The sequence below is a fragment of the Scyliorhinus torazame genome, chromosome 19 (assembly GCF_047496885.1).
Source record: "Scyliorhinus torazame isolate Kashiwa2021f chromosome 19, sScyTor2.1, whole genome shotgun sequence".
Taxonomy (NCBI): Eukaryota; Metazoa; Chordata; class Chondrichthyes; order Carcharhiniformes; family Scyliorhinidae; genus Scyliorhinus; species Scyliorhinus torazame.
The window spans coordinates 77381058-77403690 of record NC_092725.1 but is presented as its reverse complement, the minus strand read 5'-3'; the positions used below and the strand labels follow the sequence as shown (position 1 = coordinate 77403690).

The window sequence follows — 22633 nt, the reverse complement described above, 5'->3', positions numbered from 1 at the left end:
CTACCCCCTGGAAGAACACACTCATCCTCACGTAAGTCAAGTGCACCCTGTGTACCACCTTAAACTGTATCAAGCTCATCCTCACACGAGGAGGTCGATTTCACCCTTCGCAGGGCCTCACTCCACTCCCCAACCCATATCCCAGCCCCCCCAACTCCTCCTCCCATTTCTCTTTGATCCTCACCACTTGTGTTCCCCCCCTGCTCCCCCAGCCACCCATATATGTCCTCAATGCTGCCCTCCCCTTCCACATCCAGAAGCAGCAACCGCTCCAATAGGGCATACTTCGACAGCCTGGGATACCCTTTCCACACCTTCCGTGCAAAGTCCCTTACTTGTAAATATCTAAATTCACTTCCCTTAGGGAGCTCTAACCTCACCCCCAGATCCTCTAGACTTGCAAACTTCTCTTCCAAATACAAATCCCTCGCCCTCACCAACCCCACCTCTCTCAACCTCCTGCACATACCATCCGTCTCTCGGCTTATACCCGTGGTTTTCATACAAGGCATTAACATCAATATCCCCTCCATCCTATAGTGCCTCCTCAGCTGTTTTCACACCCTAATTGTGGACTGCACCACCAGGCTCTCCGTGTACCTCCTTGGTGCCAGCGGTAGTGCCGTCGTCACCATGGCCCTTAGGCTGGACCCTCTGCGGACTCTTCGTCCATGCTAACCCATTCTGACTCCTCTCCTTCCCACCATTGCCTCACTTTCTCCACATTTGTTGCCCAATTAGTGCAGCAGGTAACGTCAAACCCCTTCTGCCTCTGCAACAGAGCCTTCTTCACCCTTGGCACCTTCCCCGACCATATAAACTCTGAAATGACTGCTTCCAACATCCGAAAAAAGACCTTTGGAATAAAAATCGGGAGCATCTGGAATATGTATAGGAACCTTGGCAGGACATTTCACCACTTGAACCCTCCCTGCCAGCGAGAGGTGCTGTGTATCCCACCTCCTAAAATCCTCCTTTATCTCCTCCACCAACTTTGTTACATTCCACTTGGGCAATGTTGCCCACTTCCCCGTCACCTGGATCCCGAAATACCTAAACCTATCCTAAGCTATCCTGTTAAATGGCAACATCCCTAAATTAGCTCCCCGACCCATTCACCGGGAACACCTCACTTTTCCTCACATTCAATTTATAACCCGAGAAAGCCCCAAACCTCTCTTTGTAAGCTCATAAGACTCCCAATACTCTCCAGCAGGTCGTCCACGTACTGCGACACCCGGTGTTCCCTACTTCCCCTCCTAATCCCCTGCCACTCTGCTGACCCCTTAAGGGCCATCGCCAAGGGCTCTATTGCTAGCACAAACAGCAGCGGCGACAGCGGACACCGCAGCCTCATTCCCTATGCTACCCAAAACTCCATGAGCTCATCTCATTGGTCCATACACTCGCCACTGGGGCCACGCACAGCAGACACACACATGCCACAAAACTTTTTGTCCAAATCCAAACCTTCCCAGGACCTCGAGCAGGTACCGCCACTCCACCCGATCAAAGGCCTTCTCTGCATCCATAGACACCACTACCAACGTTACCCATCCCTTCGGCGGGGTCATGATCACATTCAATAACGGCCTAATATTACGCAAGAGTTGCCTGCCCTTCAGGAAGCCTATGCTATCCTCTGCAACCACCCCCGGAACGCATCATTCCATCCTCCTCGCCACTAACTTCACCAGCACTTTCATGTCCGTATTCAACAGTGATATGGCCTGTACAACCCACATTCTAACGGGCCCTTCCATTTCTTTGGTACGAGTATTGCCTGTGTCATTGTCTCTGGCAGCTCCCCCTTCTCCAGCACCTCGCTAAATGCCCCCAGTAGGTGTGGTGCCAGCTCCGCCGCAAGCTCGTAATAAAGTTCTGCCGGGTAACCGTCCAGCCGCGGGACCTGCCCCAACTTCATCCCTCGTATGCTTTCCATTACCTCCCTCAGCCCTAGAGGCTCCTCTAGCTCCTGCCTCCTCTCTTCATCCAGACGTGGAAATTCCAGCCCATCCAAGAACCACCCCCTTATCCCCATCCTCGCCCCTCGGATCAGTCCTGTACAATTCCTCAGAATATTCCCTGAACGCATCATTTATCCTCCACAGCTCTGACATTACCTCCTCCTTCTCTGTCCGTACCCTCAAGATTTCCCTGGACACGGCCTGCCACCATAGCTAATGGGCTAGCATGCGCTCGCCTTCTCTCCATATTCATACTGCACCACTCCCCTCGCTCACAGCAGCTACCCAACCGCCCTTCCCATCATCAACCTATTGAACTGCCCCTGTAACCTCTTTCTCTTTGCCAATTCCGCCACGGTGAGGGCCCTTGAATACACCGTGTCCACCTTGACTATCTTGCCCAATAATCATTCGTACTCCTCTCTCCTTTTCCTATCTCCATGCGCCTTGAACGAGATAATCTCCCCCTGAACAACTGCCTTCAATGCCTCCCAAAATGTGGCTGCCAATACCTCCCCATTTTGGTTCGACTCCACGTAATCCTTATCACTGACTGCACACCCTGTCCGCTAACAGCACCGAGTCCAACCTCCATCCCGGCTTCTGCTCCCGTCCCGGGTTAAGTCAAACCTCCAGCCAATGCGGTGCGTGGTCTGAGATTACTATCCTCGCATACTGTACCCCCACCAACACCTCACCGCAAAAAAAATTGATTCTACATGTGCGAGAAGGAGTACTCCCTCTCCCCCGGGTTCTTAAATCTCCACCGGTGCACCATACCCATCCTTTCCTTAAACCCTCTCAGCTCCTTTGCCATCCGCAGCCTTCCCATTGACCTGGGGTTCAAGCTGTCTACCCTTGGCTCCAGCACACAATTAAAGTCCCATCCCATTATCAACTGACAAGGGTAGACAGTCCGGAATTTTGAGGATGTCATCAGTAGAGTGGACAAGGGTGAACCAGTGGATGTTGTGTATCTATACTTTCAAAAGGCTTTTGACAAGGTCCCGTACAAAAGATTAGTAAGCAAAATTAAAGCTCATGGTATTTGGTATTGGGGGTAAAGTATTGACATGGATAGAGAACTGATTGCAGACAGGAAGCAAAGAGTGGGAATAAACTGGTCTTTTCAAAGTGGCTGGCAGTGACCAGTGGGGTACCGCAGGGTTCATTGCTGGGACCCCCAACTGTTCACAGTATCACGACACTAAGCTGGTGGCAGTGTGTGATGTGAGGAGGATGCAAAGAGGCTGCAGGGTGACTTGGACAGGCTGGCTGATTGGGCAAATACAATATAATGTGGGTAAATGTGAAGTTATCCACTTTGTTGGCAAAAACAGGAAGGCAGATTATTATCTGAATGGTGGCAGTTTTGGAAAAGGGGAATTGCAACAAGACCTGGGTGTCATGGTTTAACAGTCACTGAAGGTTGGCATGCAGATATAGCAGGCGGTGAGGATAACTTAAGAAAAAATAATATGCTTACTTTAAGCCTCTCTGGTCCTTCAAATGCAATTTGTCTGGCTTCTTTCAGGTTCTCGCATACTAATCCATTACCACATACAAACTGTACAACTTTCTTCAGTTGAGGTGATACACATCGAACAACATCAATCATCATTTTGGCTCCTTTAATTTCTCGTAACTGTTCATTGATAGATTTTATCTGAAATCATATTTTTAAAATGTCACATTGCATCATTCAATTACTTTAAGCCTCTCTACATTAAATTTATTCGCAATATATCTACTTGTTCCAACCACGGGAAAATAACCACATAGCTTGAGCGGTAGAAAACAAGAGATTTTAATCCTCAGTGTATATTGGGCAGGTGACAGGTAGAGTGCCTGCAACTTCCACGTGATAGTTGCCAGAGAGAGGCCAGAAGTACTTTTGATGATTGGGCCTCATGTTCTGAGCACTAATTGGCTCGGCAGTCTGCAGGTTGAGGGATGAGAGCAAGATATTTATAATCTGTATAATACAGGGTTGCAGCAAGAGATTTTAGGGAAAGCCTGATCTCGGATACAGAAGACGAGCGTGACAGAGAACATTATTAAGTGTGGAGGATTGGTAGCAAGGTACAGGATGATAGAATAATGTTCATCTTGCTGTCCAATATATCTCTTTTTATTGGTCTCATAGATATTCTCTAGTGAAGATATTACTTTTGGTTGTTTTCTGCTGTTGAATGGGTACATTTAACACATGATTACTCCCTTGCATTAGGTCCCAACAACATTCAGAACTCTGCATTGAACATGGAGGCTCCGGCTCATTACCAACAGGAATGATGGCTACCTAAATCGAAATAGTGGCCAAGCCTTGGATTGGTTGACCAAGTCTACTTCCAACATTTAGTTCTCAATATTGCCCCAATCCTACTGAAGAACAACACATAAAATCACTCACTGTGTTATTGCAACATGTGAAGTTTTCAAACCTACATCAAGATAATCTAAAGCCAAGAAGGTCTCTGGCTCAGCTCGTTCTTCTTTCAGGTATCGAATACAATCCCTGGCTGTTTTCTCAGTAGCAACCACAATGGCGTTGATGTATCTGCCAAAGACTTTGGTGACAGCCAGCTGGTATTTCTTGTGGATAGGATGGCAGAGGTCCACAAGTCTTCCATACTGTGGAACACAGACAGAATCAAGGGTCTGTCATTGCTACTTTCCCAAGAACAATATACAAAATATATAATGAAATCACAGGCAGAATTATCTACTGAGATGACTTCCGGTGGCAGCATATAGGAGGAGGTTGCATGTTGGATGGATTGATTTTTTTTTTGAATTTAATGCCCGGTCCCAGGGGCAATTTTTGGTTAAATAAGTATAGCAAGACATAAGGAAGAAAGATGTCCAAACCCCAAAGGAAAGCTGCCGTGAGGAAGGGGGCAAATGAAGTTTTGCCATTGAGTGGAAGGGTTGGCTCGGCAACTGGAAGGCTGGCTGGGTCGTACGGGGAGGGGCCGCACTGTTCATGACAGAAAAGAGACCGAGGTGATGGTTGTGGAACTTGAAAAACAGTTCGCAAAGCACATGGATGTGATGAGGAAGGAGATGATGGCAGCATTGAAGGTGTTGGTGGAGGAGGCGATTGCCACAGTGAAGGCGGCGGTGTTGAGGACACCGGCCGAGGTGCGGGAGCAGGGTGAGAAACTAGAGGGAGTGGAAGAGGCCTTGTCACAACACAGTGATCAACTCACCTCGATGGGTGAGGAGCTGCAGAGGGTAGTGGATGCCAACAAGGGTCTGCGAGCCAAAGTGGAGGACCTGGAAAACAGATCCAGGCAGCAAAATCTAGCCTGCCCGAAGGGGTGGAGGGCCCGAGGCCGATGGAGTATTTTGCCAAGTTGTTGCCGGAGCTGTTGAGGGAGGGGGAAGATCCCTCCCAGTACGAACTGGATCGGGCTCATAGGGCGTGGAGGCCTAAACCAAAGGTGAATGAGCCGCCAAGAGCAGTGACTGTTTCGTAGGTACCGCGTGAAGGAGACAGTCCTGTGTTAGGTGAAGCAGAAGCAGGAGGTGCAGTGGACTGGAGCTGGTATACGTATATACCAGGACTTTGCTGTGGAGTTGGCGAGGAAGCAGGCGGCCTTCGGCTGAGTGAAGCGTGTGGTTCGGCGTAGTGAGCCCAGCTAAGTTGAGGGTGACCTGCAACTCCAAAGACTTTTATTTCGAGACGATGGATGTGGCGGAGGCGTTTGTGAAGGCAGAAGGACTGGGACAGAAGTGAGAAATGGGACTGAGGATTGGTCTTAGACTGAGGGTGTGGGGGGTGGAGGAGTGTATGTAGCTCTATTTTTCACTGCATGCTGTTAAATGTGCTAAATGACTTGAAGTTGCCTATTTACACAAGATGTGGAGATGCCAACATTGGACTGGGGAGAGCTCAGTAAGAAGTCTTACAACACCCGGTTAAAGTCCAACATGTTTGTTTCAAACACTAGCTTTCGGAGCACTGCTCCTTCCTCAGGTGAATCTTCCTCAGGTCACCTGAGGAAGGAGCAGTGCTCCGAAAGCTAGTGTTTGAAACAAACATGTTGGACTTTAACCTGGTGTTGTAAGACTTCGTACTGTATTTACACAAGGTAATAGTTGGGATTTTCTTGTGCAATGATGGTTCTTTGGGGTTTGTACGTTTACATTGGGGTTGTGTAGTGAAGGGATTTTTTTGTTTTCCTGGGAGAGGGTAGGGGAGAGGGGATTGGAGGGGAGTGAGGCCAGGACAGGGCCCTCCACACTGGCTATCTCAAGCGGGCCAGTGAACAGTTGTGGTGGGTGGGAGGGGCTGTGGCCATCAGAGCCTGGTAGAACAGGTTTCGATGGGCGTAGGAGGTGTGAAAGGTTGGGGGAGGGGACTGATACTGGGCGAGGTGTTTTCGAGAGGAAGTGGATGAGAGGATTCACGGAGGGGGAAGACCAGCTTGGGTGGCAGGTGGGTGCGGGGGGGCTACTTGAATTTGTTTGACTCTCGGGAAGGTGAAGTCTCAGCTGAAGGGGATGATGGAAGGGTTTCACAATTCAGGAGGGCTGTTTATTATGCACTTCAGAGAATTGGTTGCCATTGAACATGGGGGGGGGAGCACACAGGTTGATAGTCTTTCGTTACACTGTTTACGGATTGATTGTTAATGTGTGTTTTTTTTTAACCTGGAAAGTTGAAGGGATGTTTTGGTGTGTGATTTGAGCGGGTGTGTGTGTAGGGGATGATTATTGTATTTGTTTTGTTTTTTCTTTGGTTGGTTATTGATGAAAATGTTGAAAATGCAGAGAATAAAAAGATTTAAAAAAAGAATTATCTACTGTGTTTATAAATGTACTAATTTCACACATAGTTCAACCAGAGAGGCTTTGATTTGTCTTATGCCTAAAGCTTGCTGACATCTCTCCATAGAATCCACAGATTCAGAAAAAATTCTAAGTTCTTTACAACTTCTCTGAATCATTTTGTATTCCAGTAACATTTAATTTGTGCTCTGTCTATCTTTAGTTTAACTTCCAAGCGTGCCTAGATGCTTCAAATGCTCCAAAGCTTCCCCCAATTAGTAGAAAAATGTTCCTAAAGGATAACATGTAGCAAGCTTTTGCAAGTGTAACTATAAAGCATGCAATAGTAATAACTGGAAATAAAGATCGGCGGCTGGATTCGCCAGTCGCCGACGGCGAAATCATGTTCAGCGACGGACCTGAGAATCCAAATTCCTGACAAAATTGGGGGTGGCGCCACTTCCGCAATGCTCCACCCCCTCCAAAGCAGCATACTCTAGAAGTACGCCGCGCCACGTTTCCATGGCCTCAGGCCCGCCCCCGATGCTCCATCCCCCAACCGGCTGAGTTCCCGACGGCGTGGGGCACGTGTGGCCTCACCCAACGACAACTCGTCATGGTGGCTGCGGAATCAGTCCTGTGCTGCCAGTCAGGAGAGGTCCGATCAGTGGACAGGGGTGGACACATTCGGCGCTGTGGGCACTGTGGTGGGATGATCCGGGGAACGCCACAGTTTTCACGCTGGTGTGGGGACTTAAGTCTCCAGATCGGAGAATGTAGCCCCTGGATGGAACTGCCCAAACAAATTCAAAGTCACCTGACCCGAAATCGGACAGGATTCCTGTTAAGTGGACATCAAAGTGGTTTGAATCATGATGTCAATTTTCCTGTATCGTTTTAACAGGACTTTACCTTTGCGGTATTCTTTGTTTCCTCTTTGCAGATTAGTTGAAATCCATTATAATAATATGGTTGCAGGGACAACTCAGTGTGGATTTTTGTTCAAATTTTTGTTCCTGGTGATAACTAAGTGAATATTAGGATTCTGGGCACAGAGACGAGCACGTTGATGACAAAATCCTTTGATGCCCACTGATCTCCAAGCCCAAATTTACAACGTGTTCCTGGCACACAAAGTTGCAAGCCACAGTTCAGATGTGTAAATCCTTCTTAGTTATTTCCAAAAATCTTTTCAACTCCATTAAAATACTGGATTACGAATTGACAGGTGTCATTTTACAATGCCAGGTAGAGTGCAAATGCTGTTAAATCTTTTCTTTCCATCTTAGTTCGGTGTTAAAAGTTCTTTTCAAATTCATTTAAAGCCATTGGAATGGTCAATGAGCCTGAAATGCCATATTAGGACAAGGCACAATGAATCTCAAGTCAAGAAACTGAAAATCAGACAGAACTGTGTTGCACCAGTTCTTCTATTTGTCCCCATCTACGAGTTAAAGAATAATTCCTGAACTACCACTGGAATTATACTCTTGTAACTTTAAAGACCTTATAGTGGAATTTATGCACCTGAAAGATTCCAAACGTACGAGGCCAGAATCATTAATTTCCTGATTTTTTGAAGCAAAATGTCTCAAAAGCCGGGCGGCACAGTGGTTAGCACTGCTGCCTACGGCACAGAGGACCCCTGGGCAGCACTGTGGTGGGGCGGTCCGGGGCGCGTGCGCCGGCCGAAGGGGGGACAATTTTGCAGGCCGGGTCGGAGAGCGGCATCCGCCATGAAGCACGGCACATCTTCACAGTTAGCACAGTTGCTTCACAGCTCCAGGGTCCCAGGTTCGATTCCCGGCTTGGGTCACTGTCTGTGCGGAATCTGCACGTTCTCCCCGTGTGTGCGTGGGTTTCCTCCGGGTGCTCCAGTTTCCTCCCACTGTCCAAAGATGTGCAGGTTAGGCGGATTGGCCATTCTAAACTGCCCTTAATGTCCAAAAAGGTTAGGTGGGTTTACTGGGTTACGAGGATAGGGTGGAGGAGTGAGCTTAAGTGGGGTGCTCTTTCCAAGGGCCAGTGCAGACTCGATGGGCCAAATAGCCTCCTTCTACACTGTAAATTCTATGATTCTATGACCCAGGTCACTGTGTGGAGTATGCACATTCTCCTTGTGACTGTGTAGGTTTCACACCCACAACCCAAAGATGTGCAGGTTAGATAGATTGGCCACGCTAAATTGCCCCATCATTGGAAAAACAAATTGGGTACTCTAAATTTTTTTTAAAGTCTCACGAGCCAGAAGGCGTATAAAACATACTGAGTGAAATCTAAAGGAACATTAATTAAGTGGAAAGGGCATGAAAAAATATTAGCAAGTAAAATCAAGGTAAATCCAAAAATATATTAAAATACACAGGCAATCTGAGTTTGAAATCCAGAATGGTAGTAATAGAATGCAAAATCCAAACTACAAACAGAAAAAGCATCGTCACAAACTGATCCAGAAATTAAACAAATTTGACTGATTTTGATTTATTAGAACTGTGAAAAATAAAACATTTGTATTGACACATATACATTGTTTAGATCTACATTCCTACTTACTACAGAATCTGGGTATAGGCGCTTAAGACTCTCAAGGATTTCAGCTTTTTTCTGCTGTCGATGCCCTTCACGGTGATCAATCCCTGCATTTTGCAACTCACCAGCCACCTCATTCAGCTTTTCACTGACTTCAACTATACGTAGTTTCGCACTTTGTATTTCATTAGTTAGTTCTTCTTCACATTGTTTCTGCTCAATCAATGAAGCCCTAGTTTAGAAAACGGTAACAGGTTGATCTCATAATGGAATGCCTACAACGCAAACATCACAGATTTTCTTCTGACTCTAGAATTCGCAGAATAGCTCCTTACAAACCTGTATGCAAACACGGTTGGGTAAACATATTCAGACAGTACATAATTGTGAACGTATTGCTGCTACAATTCACCACTGTATTGTGTTGTATTATGTTGATGCCCTTGTGGGCTCCGCCTCTGGCTCTTCCCCCTCGGGGGTGGTATATCAATCTGCAGCCTGTAGGCGGCACTCAGTGCATAGCAGTCGCAGGCAGGCACAGATCTAGCTTATTAAAACCACTGTTCGCTTCTACTAATCGTCTTGTGTGAATTGATGGTCGTATCAATTTAATAAGCTAAGATATCGCAATGGAAGCCGCCCTAAAACCTGATCGACTGGAACTCGACCCACAGGCAGCTGAAGCCGATGGTGGGAAGGAGACAAGGTACACAGAGGCAGCAGGGTAGATTGGTGTTGCCGAACCTGCTTATTATTATTGGGCGACGAATGTTGATAGGTTGCAGCGATGGTGGGAAGGACAAGGGGAAAAAGAGTGGGTTAGGATGAAGGAGAAATCTTGTAAGGGGTCTAGTTTGAGGGCCATGGTGAACAGCATTGTTGCCGTTGGCTCAGAGTAGGTATTCAGGGAGCCCGGTGGTGCAGTCCACAGTGAAGATATGGAATCAGTTGAGGAGGCATTTTAGGGTGGAAGGGATGTCGGTGTTAACGCCGCTGTGCGAGAATCATGGGTTTGAGCCGGGAGTGGATGGATAGTGTACACAGGAGGTGGAGGGAAGTGGGGCTGGCCAAGGTGAGGGATCTCTATCTGGAAGAAGAGTTCGCCAGAATGGAGAAGCTAAGGGAGAGGTTAGAGCTGCCGTTTTTCGCCACCGGGAGTAGCGTCTTGATTGGGTGACCTGTACAACTTCTTGCAGTTGCAGAAAATAAAATATATGAGTTAAGGGGCTCTGCATAGGGGTTTGAGAAAATGTGGGGGATGTTTGTGACTGTGTTTCAGGAGCTGTTCGTCGCAGGGGGGGGGGGGTGGGGGGGGGTGGTAGGGTGAAAAAGGGGAAAACATTTGTACAGGCTGTATGCTGGTATGTTTCCCGGGGTGTTTATGCATTGTAACCTGTTTTGATACATGTTTGTAATAAAATACTTTTTTTTTAAAAAAACAATCTTAAAATAGAGGACTTTTGAGCTGCTCTACACACATTTAGGGACACCTTTCCTGACCTCCATGAAGATCAGGGTTTTAATGAATTTAGTGCACAACTCATATGGAGGGTCCAAATGTTTGAACTGCTTCCTGTGCATATTTGGAAGTCAAATGTGTTTCATGGTTCCCAAGACCTCAGTGGAAAGCCAGTACCTAATTTACAGCATTCTTTTGGTACTCAAAATTGTGATACTAGCACATCTTTGGATGTGCACTAGAGACCAGGGACCTGGGTTCAATTCACACCTTGGGTGACTATATGTGTGAAATGTTCTCCCCGTGTCTGCGTGGGTTTCCTCCAGGTGCTCCGGTTTCTTCCCACAGTCCAAAGATGTACAGGTTAGGTGGAGTTTCTTTCAGAGGGTCAGTGCAAACTCAATGGGCCGAATAGTCTTCTGCACTGTAGGGATTCTATAGATACTACTCAACAGATGGTATGATGGTGAAATATGTCTATGATCATGGTGTTTAACGAAAAACAGCAGCACTAGTAGAGGACTAAAAGGTAGTTTTCAACTCAACTACTCTAATGGGAAATTATGTTATTCAGAGGGTTGTAAAGAGAGAGCAAATATTACATCTAAAAATGAGGAACAAATAATTACTAAATAGTACTGAAGGGGCAAAACTGATGTAAGTAATCAATCAGGCTTCTTGGAGACTTGTACTTTATTTGCAGCGTTAATTTAATCAGTACTTGTCTATATTCAGTAAACTCCAAAGGTTCAATCTGGTTTGAAGGTCAACATACAAATGATTATTTTCCCCCTGCCTCAGGTTATGTTATGAGGTGCATTTGGAGGTATCATTTAAGCTATTACTAATTGCTGCCTTGCTTTCATATACAGTTCATCCTTTTAATGCAAATTATCTGATAATTCAGGTTTTTATTGTGACCAAATTTCCATCGTGCCTTTATGTTGTTTAATTCAAATGATTGGTTACTGACATTTTTTACTGGAAAAAAATTGATGCTGTGATATCAGGAGTATGTTCTAATCTCTTCCAGTCTCTGGATTTGTTAACAGACCGGACGTGAGAATGACACACTCATTGGGATGCCATGAAAGTCCTGGTGCGCTGATCAACATGGGAATTGCCTGGCAAGTTTCAACTTCTGATGGGCAATTCACTTGCTACCTGGGACCCTACGCAAATATCTCTGACTCGGAGGTGGAGACTTAGGACAGTTCCAATGTATTTACACAAATAGCTTCCTGGGAAACGTTATGACAGACTAAACCTAGTATAATTCCGGTACTAACCCAACTACCACCTCATCCACGTATCACCTTACCCACCTGCCACATACCTACATTCCATCACCAACCTAACACCTCATCCACCTGTTACTTTAACAAAGTGCCTCCACCAACCACCACCTCAGCCACTTGCCACCTCACCTAACAACCACTTCATTCCCTTATCCACCTTACGCGCTCCACATTTCTGAGAAAACCAGGCTCTGAAAGTCCTGGAAAATGGGCAACAACGTCAAGTCAGGGGAATGTTTGAGTCAAGCAGCAATCCGACAATCCACATGTTGGGAGATTCAGGCCAACATAAATCAATCTGATTTATTAATTTCCATAAACCTTTGACCTAATTTGATAAACAAAAATATTTCAGAAAAGACTAACTGCCAGGGCAACACGGTGGCGCAGTGGTTAGCATTGCTGCCTCACAGCGCGAGGTCCCAGGTTCGATCCCAGCCCTGGGTCACTGCCTGTGTGGAGTTTGCACATTCTTCCCGTGTCTGCATGGGTTTCACCCCACAACCCAAAAGATGTGCAGAGTAATGGATTGGCAATGTTAAATTTCCCCTTAATTGTAAAAAAATGAATTGGTGCTCCAAATTTATTTAAAAATAAAAATAAAAGACTAACTGCTCAAGATAAAATAAGAGTTATGTTTATTCTGACTGAAGACTTACTTGCAGGTATTAATATATTCTTCCAGCTTTTCTATCCGTTTCATATAATCTTCTATTTCCAGTTGTGTGTGCTTAATTCGAATCTGAAAATAAAAAGTGACTGTGCATTAATATTTGCATTTGTTGATATTGTATTTATTTTCATGAAAATGTCTAGGTAAAAAGAAATTAACCATGGGGAGGACATTAGGCTTCAGAGACCGATTCTGAATTTCATCATCTTTCTTAATTCTACTTTTTAATCTTCAGATTTAAATCTTACATTTTCTCTCTAATCACTAACAGGGCTGACACAATTGTGTAGTGATCTTGTGTGTTTTGAAGACTGAATTGCAGCTGTTCATTTTCTGTGAAAATCATAAATTATAGCTTTGATTAGTCTTGTACTTAGAAATGAGTGCATTATTAAGAAAGAATTTGCATTTATATAGTGTTGTTTGCAAAATCAGGACACCTCAAAGTGCTTTACAGCCTGCAAAGTATTACTGTTGTAAAATAAGAAACATAACTACAGGCAACAATGAAATACATTTTTAAATATCAGTTTCCTGTATTGGTTGTCCAGAGCACTGGTACTACTTCGTATATCTTCGCTTAATAGTGCCATTGGTAATTTTACACCCACCTGAAAAACATGTGGACTGTGTCTCAATTGAAATACTGCATCTGACAGTACACCAGTCCCTCAATTCTGCACTGAGTGCAAGCCTAGACTTGTACACCAAAGTCTGAGTAGGGCTTGAACCTATAATCTTCTGACAAGAGTACCATCACTGATCAAATTTGATTCTTTAATATAGAATTGTTAGAACCTTAGTAAGAAGTCTTACAACACCAGGTTAAAGTCCAACAGGTTAGTTACGAATCACTAGCTTTCGGAGCACAGCTCCTTCCTCAGATTCACCTGGGTAAGGAGCTGTGCTCCGAAAGCTAGTGATTCGAAACAACCCTGTTGGACTTTAACCTGGTGTTGCAAGACTTCTTACTGTGCTCACCCCAGTCCAACGCCAGCATCTCCACATCATGTTATAATCTTACAGGAGACCCAGGTATCAGCAACATCAGAGTCCCTGTGGCCTCAACTGAATAAGATATATGCAGATGAGGTGGTGGGACTACACCCCCCTTTTCCTAAGACTGCTGGGATATAAATACACCGGCACCCTTCAGGGAGTAGAAAGAGTATATAGCAAGGAGAATAAAAGCAAACTTTCCTACAGTCAATCACTTTTGAGTGGTCCGAGACAGGTTGGTTTGCGGGATCAGAGATTGGGCAACCCAAGAACGTTGATGGAGTGAAACCGATCTGGACCTGAAAAAAAGAGACAGATAGCTTTGTCCTGGGAGGGCTCAGAACATGGTGCCCAGGAGCTCCGAGGGATGGCCATCCTGAACCTCGGTCACCCAGTGCGGCGCGGAGTGCCCCTCTCCCGTGCGGCAATTCTGAACTCCCCCTTTTGGGGGCGCACTGCAAGGTACCAATTCCCCGCGACCAACACCATACGTGCTGAATGAACGTGCTGGCACCAAAGGGAGGAGGCGGAACAGATGCCAACAGGATACCTCACCCACCCGCCACTACTGCACCGATGACCAGCCCAGAGCACGGACGCATTTAGTCGACGACAAGCCAGAAGATGCCGACGGCCTTTACTGCATTTCGGCACCACAGGTGGCACTTATCCAGGTTACGGTCTGGATCAACAGGTTCCCGATTCAGATGGAACATGATACCGGAGCCACGGTCTCTGTGATCAGCTGTCGCACATAAGACCGAATCTACTCAAGGACACACGCGTTGAGATACGGCTGGCGACGTATACCGGGGAATCACTGGAGATCTCGGGCACCTCGGAAGTCTCCGTGGAGTATGGGGCTCAGTCGGCGAATCTACCACTGATGGTGGTGAAAAGTTTAGGCAAAAATTTGCTGAGGCACGACTGGGTAAATCGCCTCCGGCTGGACTGGCAGCAAGTATGCAGAATGTACCCCGGCAGTCGGACACGGTATTGGTACGTTTCCCAGGGATATTCCAAGAGGGCCTCAGTACCATTCGGGGGGGGCTCAGCCTGGATATCAGTAGAACCAGAGGCCTAACCACGCTATTGATATCAGTAGAACCAGAGGCCCAACCACGCCCGTCCCATTCCTTACACTTTGAAACTGAAGGTCAAGGGAGAACTGGAGTGCTTGGAGAAGCTGGGCGTCATCCACGTAGTGCAATTTGCGGATTGGGCTGCACCGGTCATGAAGCCTAACGTGTCCGTCAGCCTTTGCGGGGATTACAAAATGGCAATCAACCGAGCGTCCCATCTGGAACGTTACCCAGTGCCGAAGATTGAGGACCTATATGCGAGGCTCAGCAGCGGAAGGCCTTTTACCAAGCTTGACATAAGCCATGCCTATCTCCACTTGGTTTTTGCCCCACCCTCACACATATATGTGACCGTCAACGTGCAACGGCAATTGTATGAATACATCAGGCTGCCATTCGGGGTCTCTTCGGCATGTGTCATATGCGTGATGGAAAATATCTTTGCGGGCTGCCACAGGTGGCAGTTTACTTGGATGACGTGCTGTTTACCGGTTGCTCTGACCAGGAGCATCTGAAAGACCTGGAGGATGTGCTGCGTAGGTTCAAGACAGCAAGGGTCTGCCTGCGGCCCAAAAAGTGCGTGTTCCAAGCAAAGGAGGTGGTCTATTTGGGTACAGGGTTGACAGGCACGGACTACACACAGTAGCTAATAAAGCTCAGGCAATCTGACAGGCACCCGTACCAAAGGATCCCACGGAACTCTGTTTTTGCACCTGGTCAACTATTAAGTGACGTTCATCCCGAACGTGGCAACGGTCTTGGCCCTGCTGCACCAGTTGTTAAAGAGGGGCCAACGACTAGAATACAAGACCAGGGGTGTACTTCTGAGGTTATATAAGGCTCTGGTCAGACATTTGGAGTATTGTGAGCAGTCCATCATGTCCGCACTGTGCATCTCATCACCCGTCCTCAAATGGGTTGGCAGAACGTGCCGTACAGACATTCAAACTCGGGATGACACCTGACACCTGCTTCGCCTGTTTCCTGATCTACTACAAGACCACGCCACATGCTACCACCGGGGTGACGCCCGCAGAGCTTTTGATGGGTCGTCGCTTGCGCACGAGTTTGTGCCTCATTTCTCTGGATAGGATCCGTGGCCAGCAGGAACATACCGGAGTGAAGCGAGCCAGGCCCTGAGAGAATTCGCCGCTGGCAACTCCATTTATGTTAGGAATTTTACTGACGGGGCATTATGTATTCCGGGAGCAAACACAAAACTGTCCAGGGCGGTCTCGTATAGGGTGTGGGTGCAGGGGAAGGACACAAATCGGCATGTGGACCATCTCCGGAGCCGAGTGAAACAGGTTGCCGAGGACCAACCACGGATTCTGATCCCGCTGGTGCCCTTCCCTCCTGGAGCAGTTGCCAAGGGTACCCAACGAGGCGGCTGGACCTTGTAATTCTGAGACTTTACAAGAACCAAGTAATTTTACAGGAGAGGAGGCTGTTTGGCCGAACATTCCTGTGTCAACTATTTATTGAAGCAATAGCTCACTCTTTTGCTAGTTATGTATTTTCCTTTGCTTCAAGTATTTATCCATTTTTTTCACAGAAGGTGCTAGAGTCTCTGCCTCAACCCTTCTCTTTGGCAAAGAATTCCATGCGCCAACAATCAAAGTAAAGACATTTCCACTCATCTCTTCATTCCATAATTGACAACTTTAGAACATAGAACATAGAACAATACTGCGCAGTACAGGCCCTTTGGCCCACGATGTTGCACCAAAACAAAAGCCATCTAACCTACACTATGCCATTATCATCCTTATGCTTATCCAATAAACTTTTAAATGCCCTCAATGTTGGCGAGTTCACTACTGTTGCAGGTAGGGCATTCCATGGCCTCACCACTCTTTGCGTAAAGAACCTACCTCTGACCTCTGTCCTATATCTATTACCCCTCAGTTTAAAGCTATGTCCCCTCGTGCCAGCCATTTCCATCCGCGGGAGAAGGCTCTCACTGTCCACCCTATCTAACCCCCTGATCATTTTGTATGCCTCTATTAAGTCTCCTCTTAACCTTCTTCTCTCCAACGAAAACAACCTCAAGTCCATCAGCCTTTCCTCATAAGATTTTCCCTCCATACCAGGCAACATCCTGGTAAATCTCCTCTGCACCCGCTCCAAAGCCTCCACGTCCTTCCTATAATGTGGTGACCACTGTACGCAATACTCCAAATGCGGCCGTACCAGAGATTTGTACAGCTGCAACATGGCCTCCTGACTCCGGAACTCAATCCCTCTACCAATAAAGGCCAACACTCCATAGGCCTTCTTCACAACCCTATCAACCTGGGTGGCAACTTTCAGGGATGTATGTACATGGACACCTAGATCCCTCTGCTCATCCACACTTCCAAGAACTTTACCATTAGCCAAATATTCCGCATTCCTGTTATTCCTTCCAAAGTGAATCACCTCACACTTCTCTACATTAAACTCCATTTGCCACCTCTCAGTCCAGCTCTGCAGCTTATCTATGTCCCTCTGTAACCTGCTACACATCCTTCCACTGTCGACAACACCACCGACTTTAGTGTCATCTGCAAATTTACTCACCCACCCATCTGCGCCTTCCTCTAGGTCATTGATAAAAATGACAAACAGCAACGGTCCCAGAACAGATCCTTGTGGTACGCCACTTGTAACTGAACTCCATTCTGAACATTTCCCATCAACCACCACCCTGTCTTCTTTCAGCTAGCCAATTTCTGATCCACATCTCTAAATCACCCTCAATCCCCAGCCTCCGTATTTTCTGCAATAGCCTACCATGGGGAACCTTATCAAACGCTTTACTGAAATCCATATACACCACATCAACTGCTCTACCCTCGTCTACCTGTTCAGTCACCTTCTCAAAGAACTCAATAAGGTTTGTGAGGCATGACCTACCCTTTACAAGCCATGCTGACTATCCCTGATCATATTATTCCTATCTAGATGATTATAAATCTTGTCTTTTATAATCCCCTCCAAGACTTTACCCACTACAGACGTGAGGCTCACCGGTCTATAGTTGCCGGGGTTGTCTCTGCTCCCCTTTTTGAACAAAGGGACCACATTTGCTATCCTCCAGTCCTCTGGCACTATTCCTGTAGCCAATGATGACATAAAAATCAAAGCCAAAGGTCCAGCAATCTCTTCCCTGGCCTCCCAGAGAATCCTAGGATAAATCCCATCAGGCCCCGGGGACTTATCTATTTTCAGACTGTCCAGAATTGCCAACACCTCTTCCCTACGTACCTCAATGCCATCTATTCTAATAGCCTGGGGCTCAGCATTCTCCTCCACAACATTATCTTTTTCCTGAGTGAATACTGACGAAAAATATTCATTTAGTATCTCGCCTATCTCTTCAGTCTCCACACACAACTTCCCATCCCTGTCCTTGACTGGTCCTACTCTTACCCTAGTCATTCGCTTATTCCTGACATACCTATAGAAAGCTTTTGGGTTTTCCTTGATCCTACCTGCCAAATACTTCTCATGTCCCCTCGTTGCTCGTCTTAGCTCTCTCTTTAGATCCTTCCTTGCTACCTTGTAACTATCCATCGCCCCAACTGCAACTTCACACCTCATCTTCACATAGGCCTCCTTCTTCCTCTTAACAAGAGATTCCACTTCTTCGGTAAACCACGGTTCCCTCGCTCTACGCCTTCCTCCCTGCCTGACCGGTACGTACTTATCAAGAACACGCAGTAGCTGATCCTTGAACAAGCTCCACTTATCCAGTGTGCCCAACACTTGCAGCCTACTTCTCCAACCTATCCCCCCCAAGTCACGTCTAATGGCATCATAATTGCCCTTCCCCCAGCTATAACACTTGCCCTGCGGTGTATACTTACCCCTTTCCATCATTAACGTAAACGTCACCGAATTGTGGTCACTGTCCCCAAAGTGCTCTCCTACCTCCAAATCCAACACCTGGCCAGGTTCATTACCCAAAACCAAATCCAACGTGGCCTCGCCTCTTGTTGGCCTGTCAACATATTGTGTCAGGAAACCCTCCTGCACACACTGTACAAAAAACGACCCATCTCATGTACTCGAACTATGGGCGAAATTCTCCGTTATCGGCGCAAAGTCTGCCGATTGGCGCAAAAAACGGCGCAAATCCGACTTGCGTCACGTCAGAAAAATGGGTCAAAAGTCTCCGGCCCGAAATGGGCTAGCAGCGACGTGACGGGATCCGCGCTTGCGCACGTGGTTCACGCCGTGCAGCGTCATACACGCCGCACGGCGTGACGGCTCATAAGGCCGCGCTGCTCCCCCCCACCCGACCGGAACACCCAACTGGATGGCTGGCCGCCGCTCAGCCCCGAGGTTCCAGTCACGGGATGTGGAGGCGCTCCTGGACGCAGTGGAGCAGAGGAGGGACGCCCTGTATCCTGGGCACGGCCGCAGAGTTGCCCCACGCCACAGCCGGCGTCTGTGGAGGGAGGTGGCAGAGGCCGTCACCGCTGCGGCCCTGACACCACAGACAGGCACCCAGTGCCACAAAAAGGTGAACGACCTCGTCAGAGCAGCCAGCGTGAGCCTTCCCCCCCCCCCCGCCCAATATCCATATCCCCCATATCCCCCCTCCCCCATATCCCCCCTCCCCCATATCCCCCCCCTCCCCCATATCCCCAAGTGAATCCAGCCCCAACCTTAACCTCTGCAATGCACGCGCAACCGATGGAATGCATTCATATACCTGCCTAACACTGTTGCCTTTTACCCCTGCCACCACCCCCACCCACCCCCCCGCCACAGGAGAAGCGCGCACACAATAGGGAGCATGTGAGGACTGGAGGAGGCCCCGCTGATGAGAGGCCACTGACCGTACACGAGGAAAGGGCCCTGGAACTGGCTGGCAGACCTGACGACCGGGAGGTTGCTGATGCAGAGGTCGGGGGCGTACTAGCAAGTGAGCCACCGACAGCCCGTCCCCATATCCCCCCTCCCCCATATCACCTGATCACTGCCTGCGTGTCTAACCATGCATGCTTCATTGTGTATCGCAGGAGCAAACGTCGAGGCACCCATCCCCGCAGATGCAGACCGCCCGCAGGATGCCCCTCGGAGGCCACGGGAGACGGAGAGACCCGGACCCTCCGGCATGCGACGCCCGCAGGATGCCCCTCGCACACCACGGGAGACGGAGAGACCCGGACTCGCCGGCATGCGACGCCCGCAGGATGCCCCTCGGAGACCACGGGAGACGGAGAGACACGGACCCTCCAGCATGCGATGCCCGCAGGATGCCCCTCGCACACCACGGGCGACAGAGAGACCTGGAGCAACAGGGAGACGACACTCCCATCATGTGCGGGAGCGACGAGGCAGGCGTGTGCCACCCAGCGACGAGGGGGGCAGCCACAGGCCCCTGTCACATCCGAGCCAGGACACCACTACCCAGGACACCCCTACCCGGGACAGCACTACCCGGGAAGACGAAATACCGGACAGTGACTCAGAGTGGATGGGTGGAGACGAACCCCCACCCCAAAGTGCCATGGACTCAGAGTGGGGTGAAGAGCACGACACAACGCCACTGCTGTCACCAACACCCTCCACCATTGCAGAAACACTCACCTTGGTTGGGCACTTTAGTGATGAGGCGTCTGGTACACTCACTGGTGCGCACAACACAGCCGTCCCGGTACAGCAGGTGGAGGTAGGAGCAGCAGAGGGGCCGGGCGGTCGGAGGGCAGCCCAGCCCAAGCGAACATCTGCCGCCCAGATGGATCCCGGGTTCCTGGAGTTTCCACACCCACAGATCCGATGCAACCACCGACCCGGAGACGAGTGAAGAGGGTGACGGCCGGCTTGCCGTGGCCTCCGTACAGGCGTCATCAGCCACGATCGCAATGGGTAGCCCCTGTCACCCAGCAACCAGCCCCTCAGCCGGGGATGGATGACCGCGACAACACGTATGAGTCGTGTACACTGCCTGGGTAACGGGCGCAGACTTGCAGGATCATCATGCGGTGGTCGCAGACCACCTGTATGTTCATCGAATAGGTCCCTTTCCTATTGGTGAACACGGCCCTGTTATCTGCAGGTGGCCGCACGGCGACGTGCATCCCATCGATCGCGCCCTGGACCATGGGGAACCCGGCCACGGCAGAGAAGCCCACGGCCCGGGCATCTTGGCTGGCCCGGTCCACAGGGAAGCGGATGTAGCGGTGCGCCATGGCATATAGGGCATCTGTCACTGCCCCGATGCACCGATGTCTGCGATATGCCGGACAGGTCCCCACTCGGTGCCTGGAATGACCCCGTTGCATAAACGTTCAGGGCAACCGTAACATTGACGGACACGGGGAGATGGTGTCCCCCGCCAGTGCCATGCGGTGACAGGTGTGCCAGCAGGTGGCAGATGTGTGCCACGGTTTCCCGCCTCATCTAGAGTCTCCTCCTGCATTCCCGGTCCGTGAGGCCCTGGTATGACTGCCGGGGCCGGTACACACAGGGCGCCCTCGGGTGCCTCCGTTGTCGTTGGGCCGCGACGTCCTCCTCCCCCTCCTCGTCCTGTCGGTCAGGTGTCCCTCCAGCCTGGGCGGCTGCCGCCTGCCCCTCTGCGGCAGGCTACGCCGCCTCTCTGGCACGCTCCTCCTCCTCATCCAGGGCAACATGGACATTAGCGGCTGCCGCCACGGCGGCCAACATCGCTGGATGATCGGAAAACATGACGGCCTGGGGGGGGGGGGGAGAAAGAGAACGACGACATGTCATCATTGCCCATATCCCCTCCTTCCCCCCCAGCCAGGTGGCATGGACCGCATGGGTCCAACTATTGGAGGCTGGCACCTGGCCAGGTGGACCAACTCACTTGACCCCCGCCCCCCCCGGACCCCCATCTTCCTCCCCGGCACGGACCCCCCCCCACATCCCCCTCCCCGGCACGAACCCCCCCCCCCCCCACCCATCCCCTCCCAGGAACGGACCCCCCCCCCCCCATCCCCCTCCCCGGCACGGACCCCCCCATCCCCCTCCCTGGCACGGACACCCCCATCCCCCTCCCTGGCACGGACCCCCCCATCCCCCTCCCCGGCACGGACCCCCCCATCCCCCTCCCCGGCACGGACCCCCCCAACCTCCTCCCCGGCACGGACCCCCCCATCCCCCTCCCCGGCACGGACCCCCCCCCATCCCCCACCCCGGCACGGACCCCCCCCCCCCCCCCCCATCCCGGCACGGACCCCCCCCCCATCCCCCTCCCCGGCACGGACCCCCCCCCAATCCCCCTCCCGGGCACGGACCCCCCCCCCCACCCATCCCCCTCCCCAGCACGGACCCCCCACCCCCCGGCACGCCATCGCCTGCCCAGCAGCCAACTCCCCAGTCCGTCACTCACCTCCACGCTGGTCGGCGTGAACCTGGAGCACAGGTTCACGCCGATGAAAAGGGGGTTTGATTTACGTCGACGTGATGGTCATCACGTTGACGGGACTTCGGCCCATCCGGAAGGGAGAATATCGGCAGGCCGAAAATCGTCTGCCTTGCGCAGACCCGTGCCATTCTCCGACGTCAGCGGCGCCATTAACACCCCGCCGACTTTTCTCCCTTCGGAGACGTCGGCAACCAGCGGGGGCGGGATTCACGGCGGCCAGCGGCCGACCCGCTGGGGGGTCGGAGAATGACGCCCTCTATCTTTTCCAGTCAATATTTGGAAAGTTAAAGTCTCCCATAATAACTACCCTGTTACTTTCGCTCTTATCCAGGATCATCCTCGCCATCTTTTCCTCTACATCCCTAGAACTATTTGGAGGCCTATAGAAAATTCCCAACAGGGTGACCTCTCCTTTCCTGTTTCTAACCTCAGCCCATACTACCTCAGAAGATGAGTCCCCATCTAG

At 49.7% G+C, this 22633-nt stretch overlaps 1 protein-coding gene across 1 annotated transcript in view; it reads right to left on the bottom strand.

Moving 5' to 3' along the window:
* LOC140396240 (structural maintenance of chromosomes protein 1B-like) overlaps nucleotides 1–22633 on the bottom strand; it is a 367818-nt gene that overhangs the window by 253344 nt on the left and 91841 nt on the right. Inside the window, exons 8-11 of the mRNA XM_072484572.1 lie at nucleotides 12689–12771; nucleotides 9297–9504; nucleotides 4416–4601; nucleotides 3454–3633 (exon numbers count right to left, since the gene is read on the bottom strand). Of these exons, the coding sequence (XP_072340673.1) occupies nucleotides 3454–3633; nucleotides 4416–4601; nucleotides 9297–9504; nucleotides 12689–12771 (657 nt within the window). The remainder of the gene's footprint in view (nucleotides 1–3453; nucleotides 3634–4415; nucleotides 4602–9296; nucleotides 9505–12688; nucleotides 12772–22633) is intronic.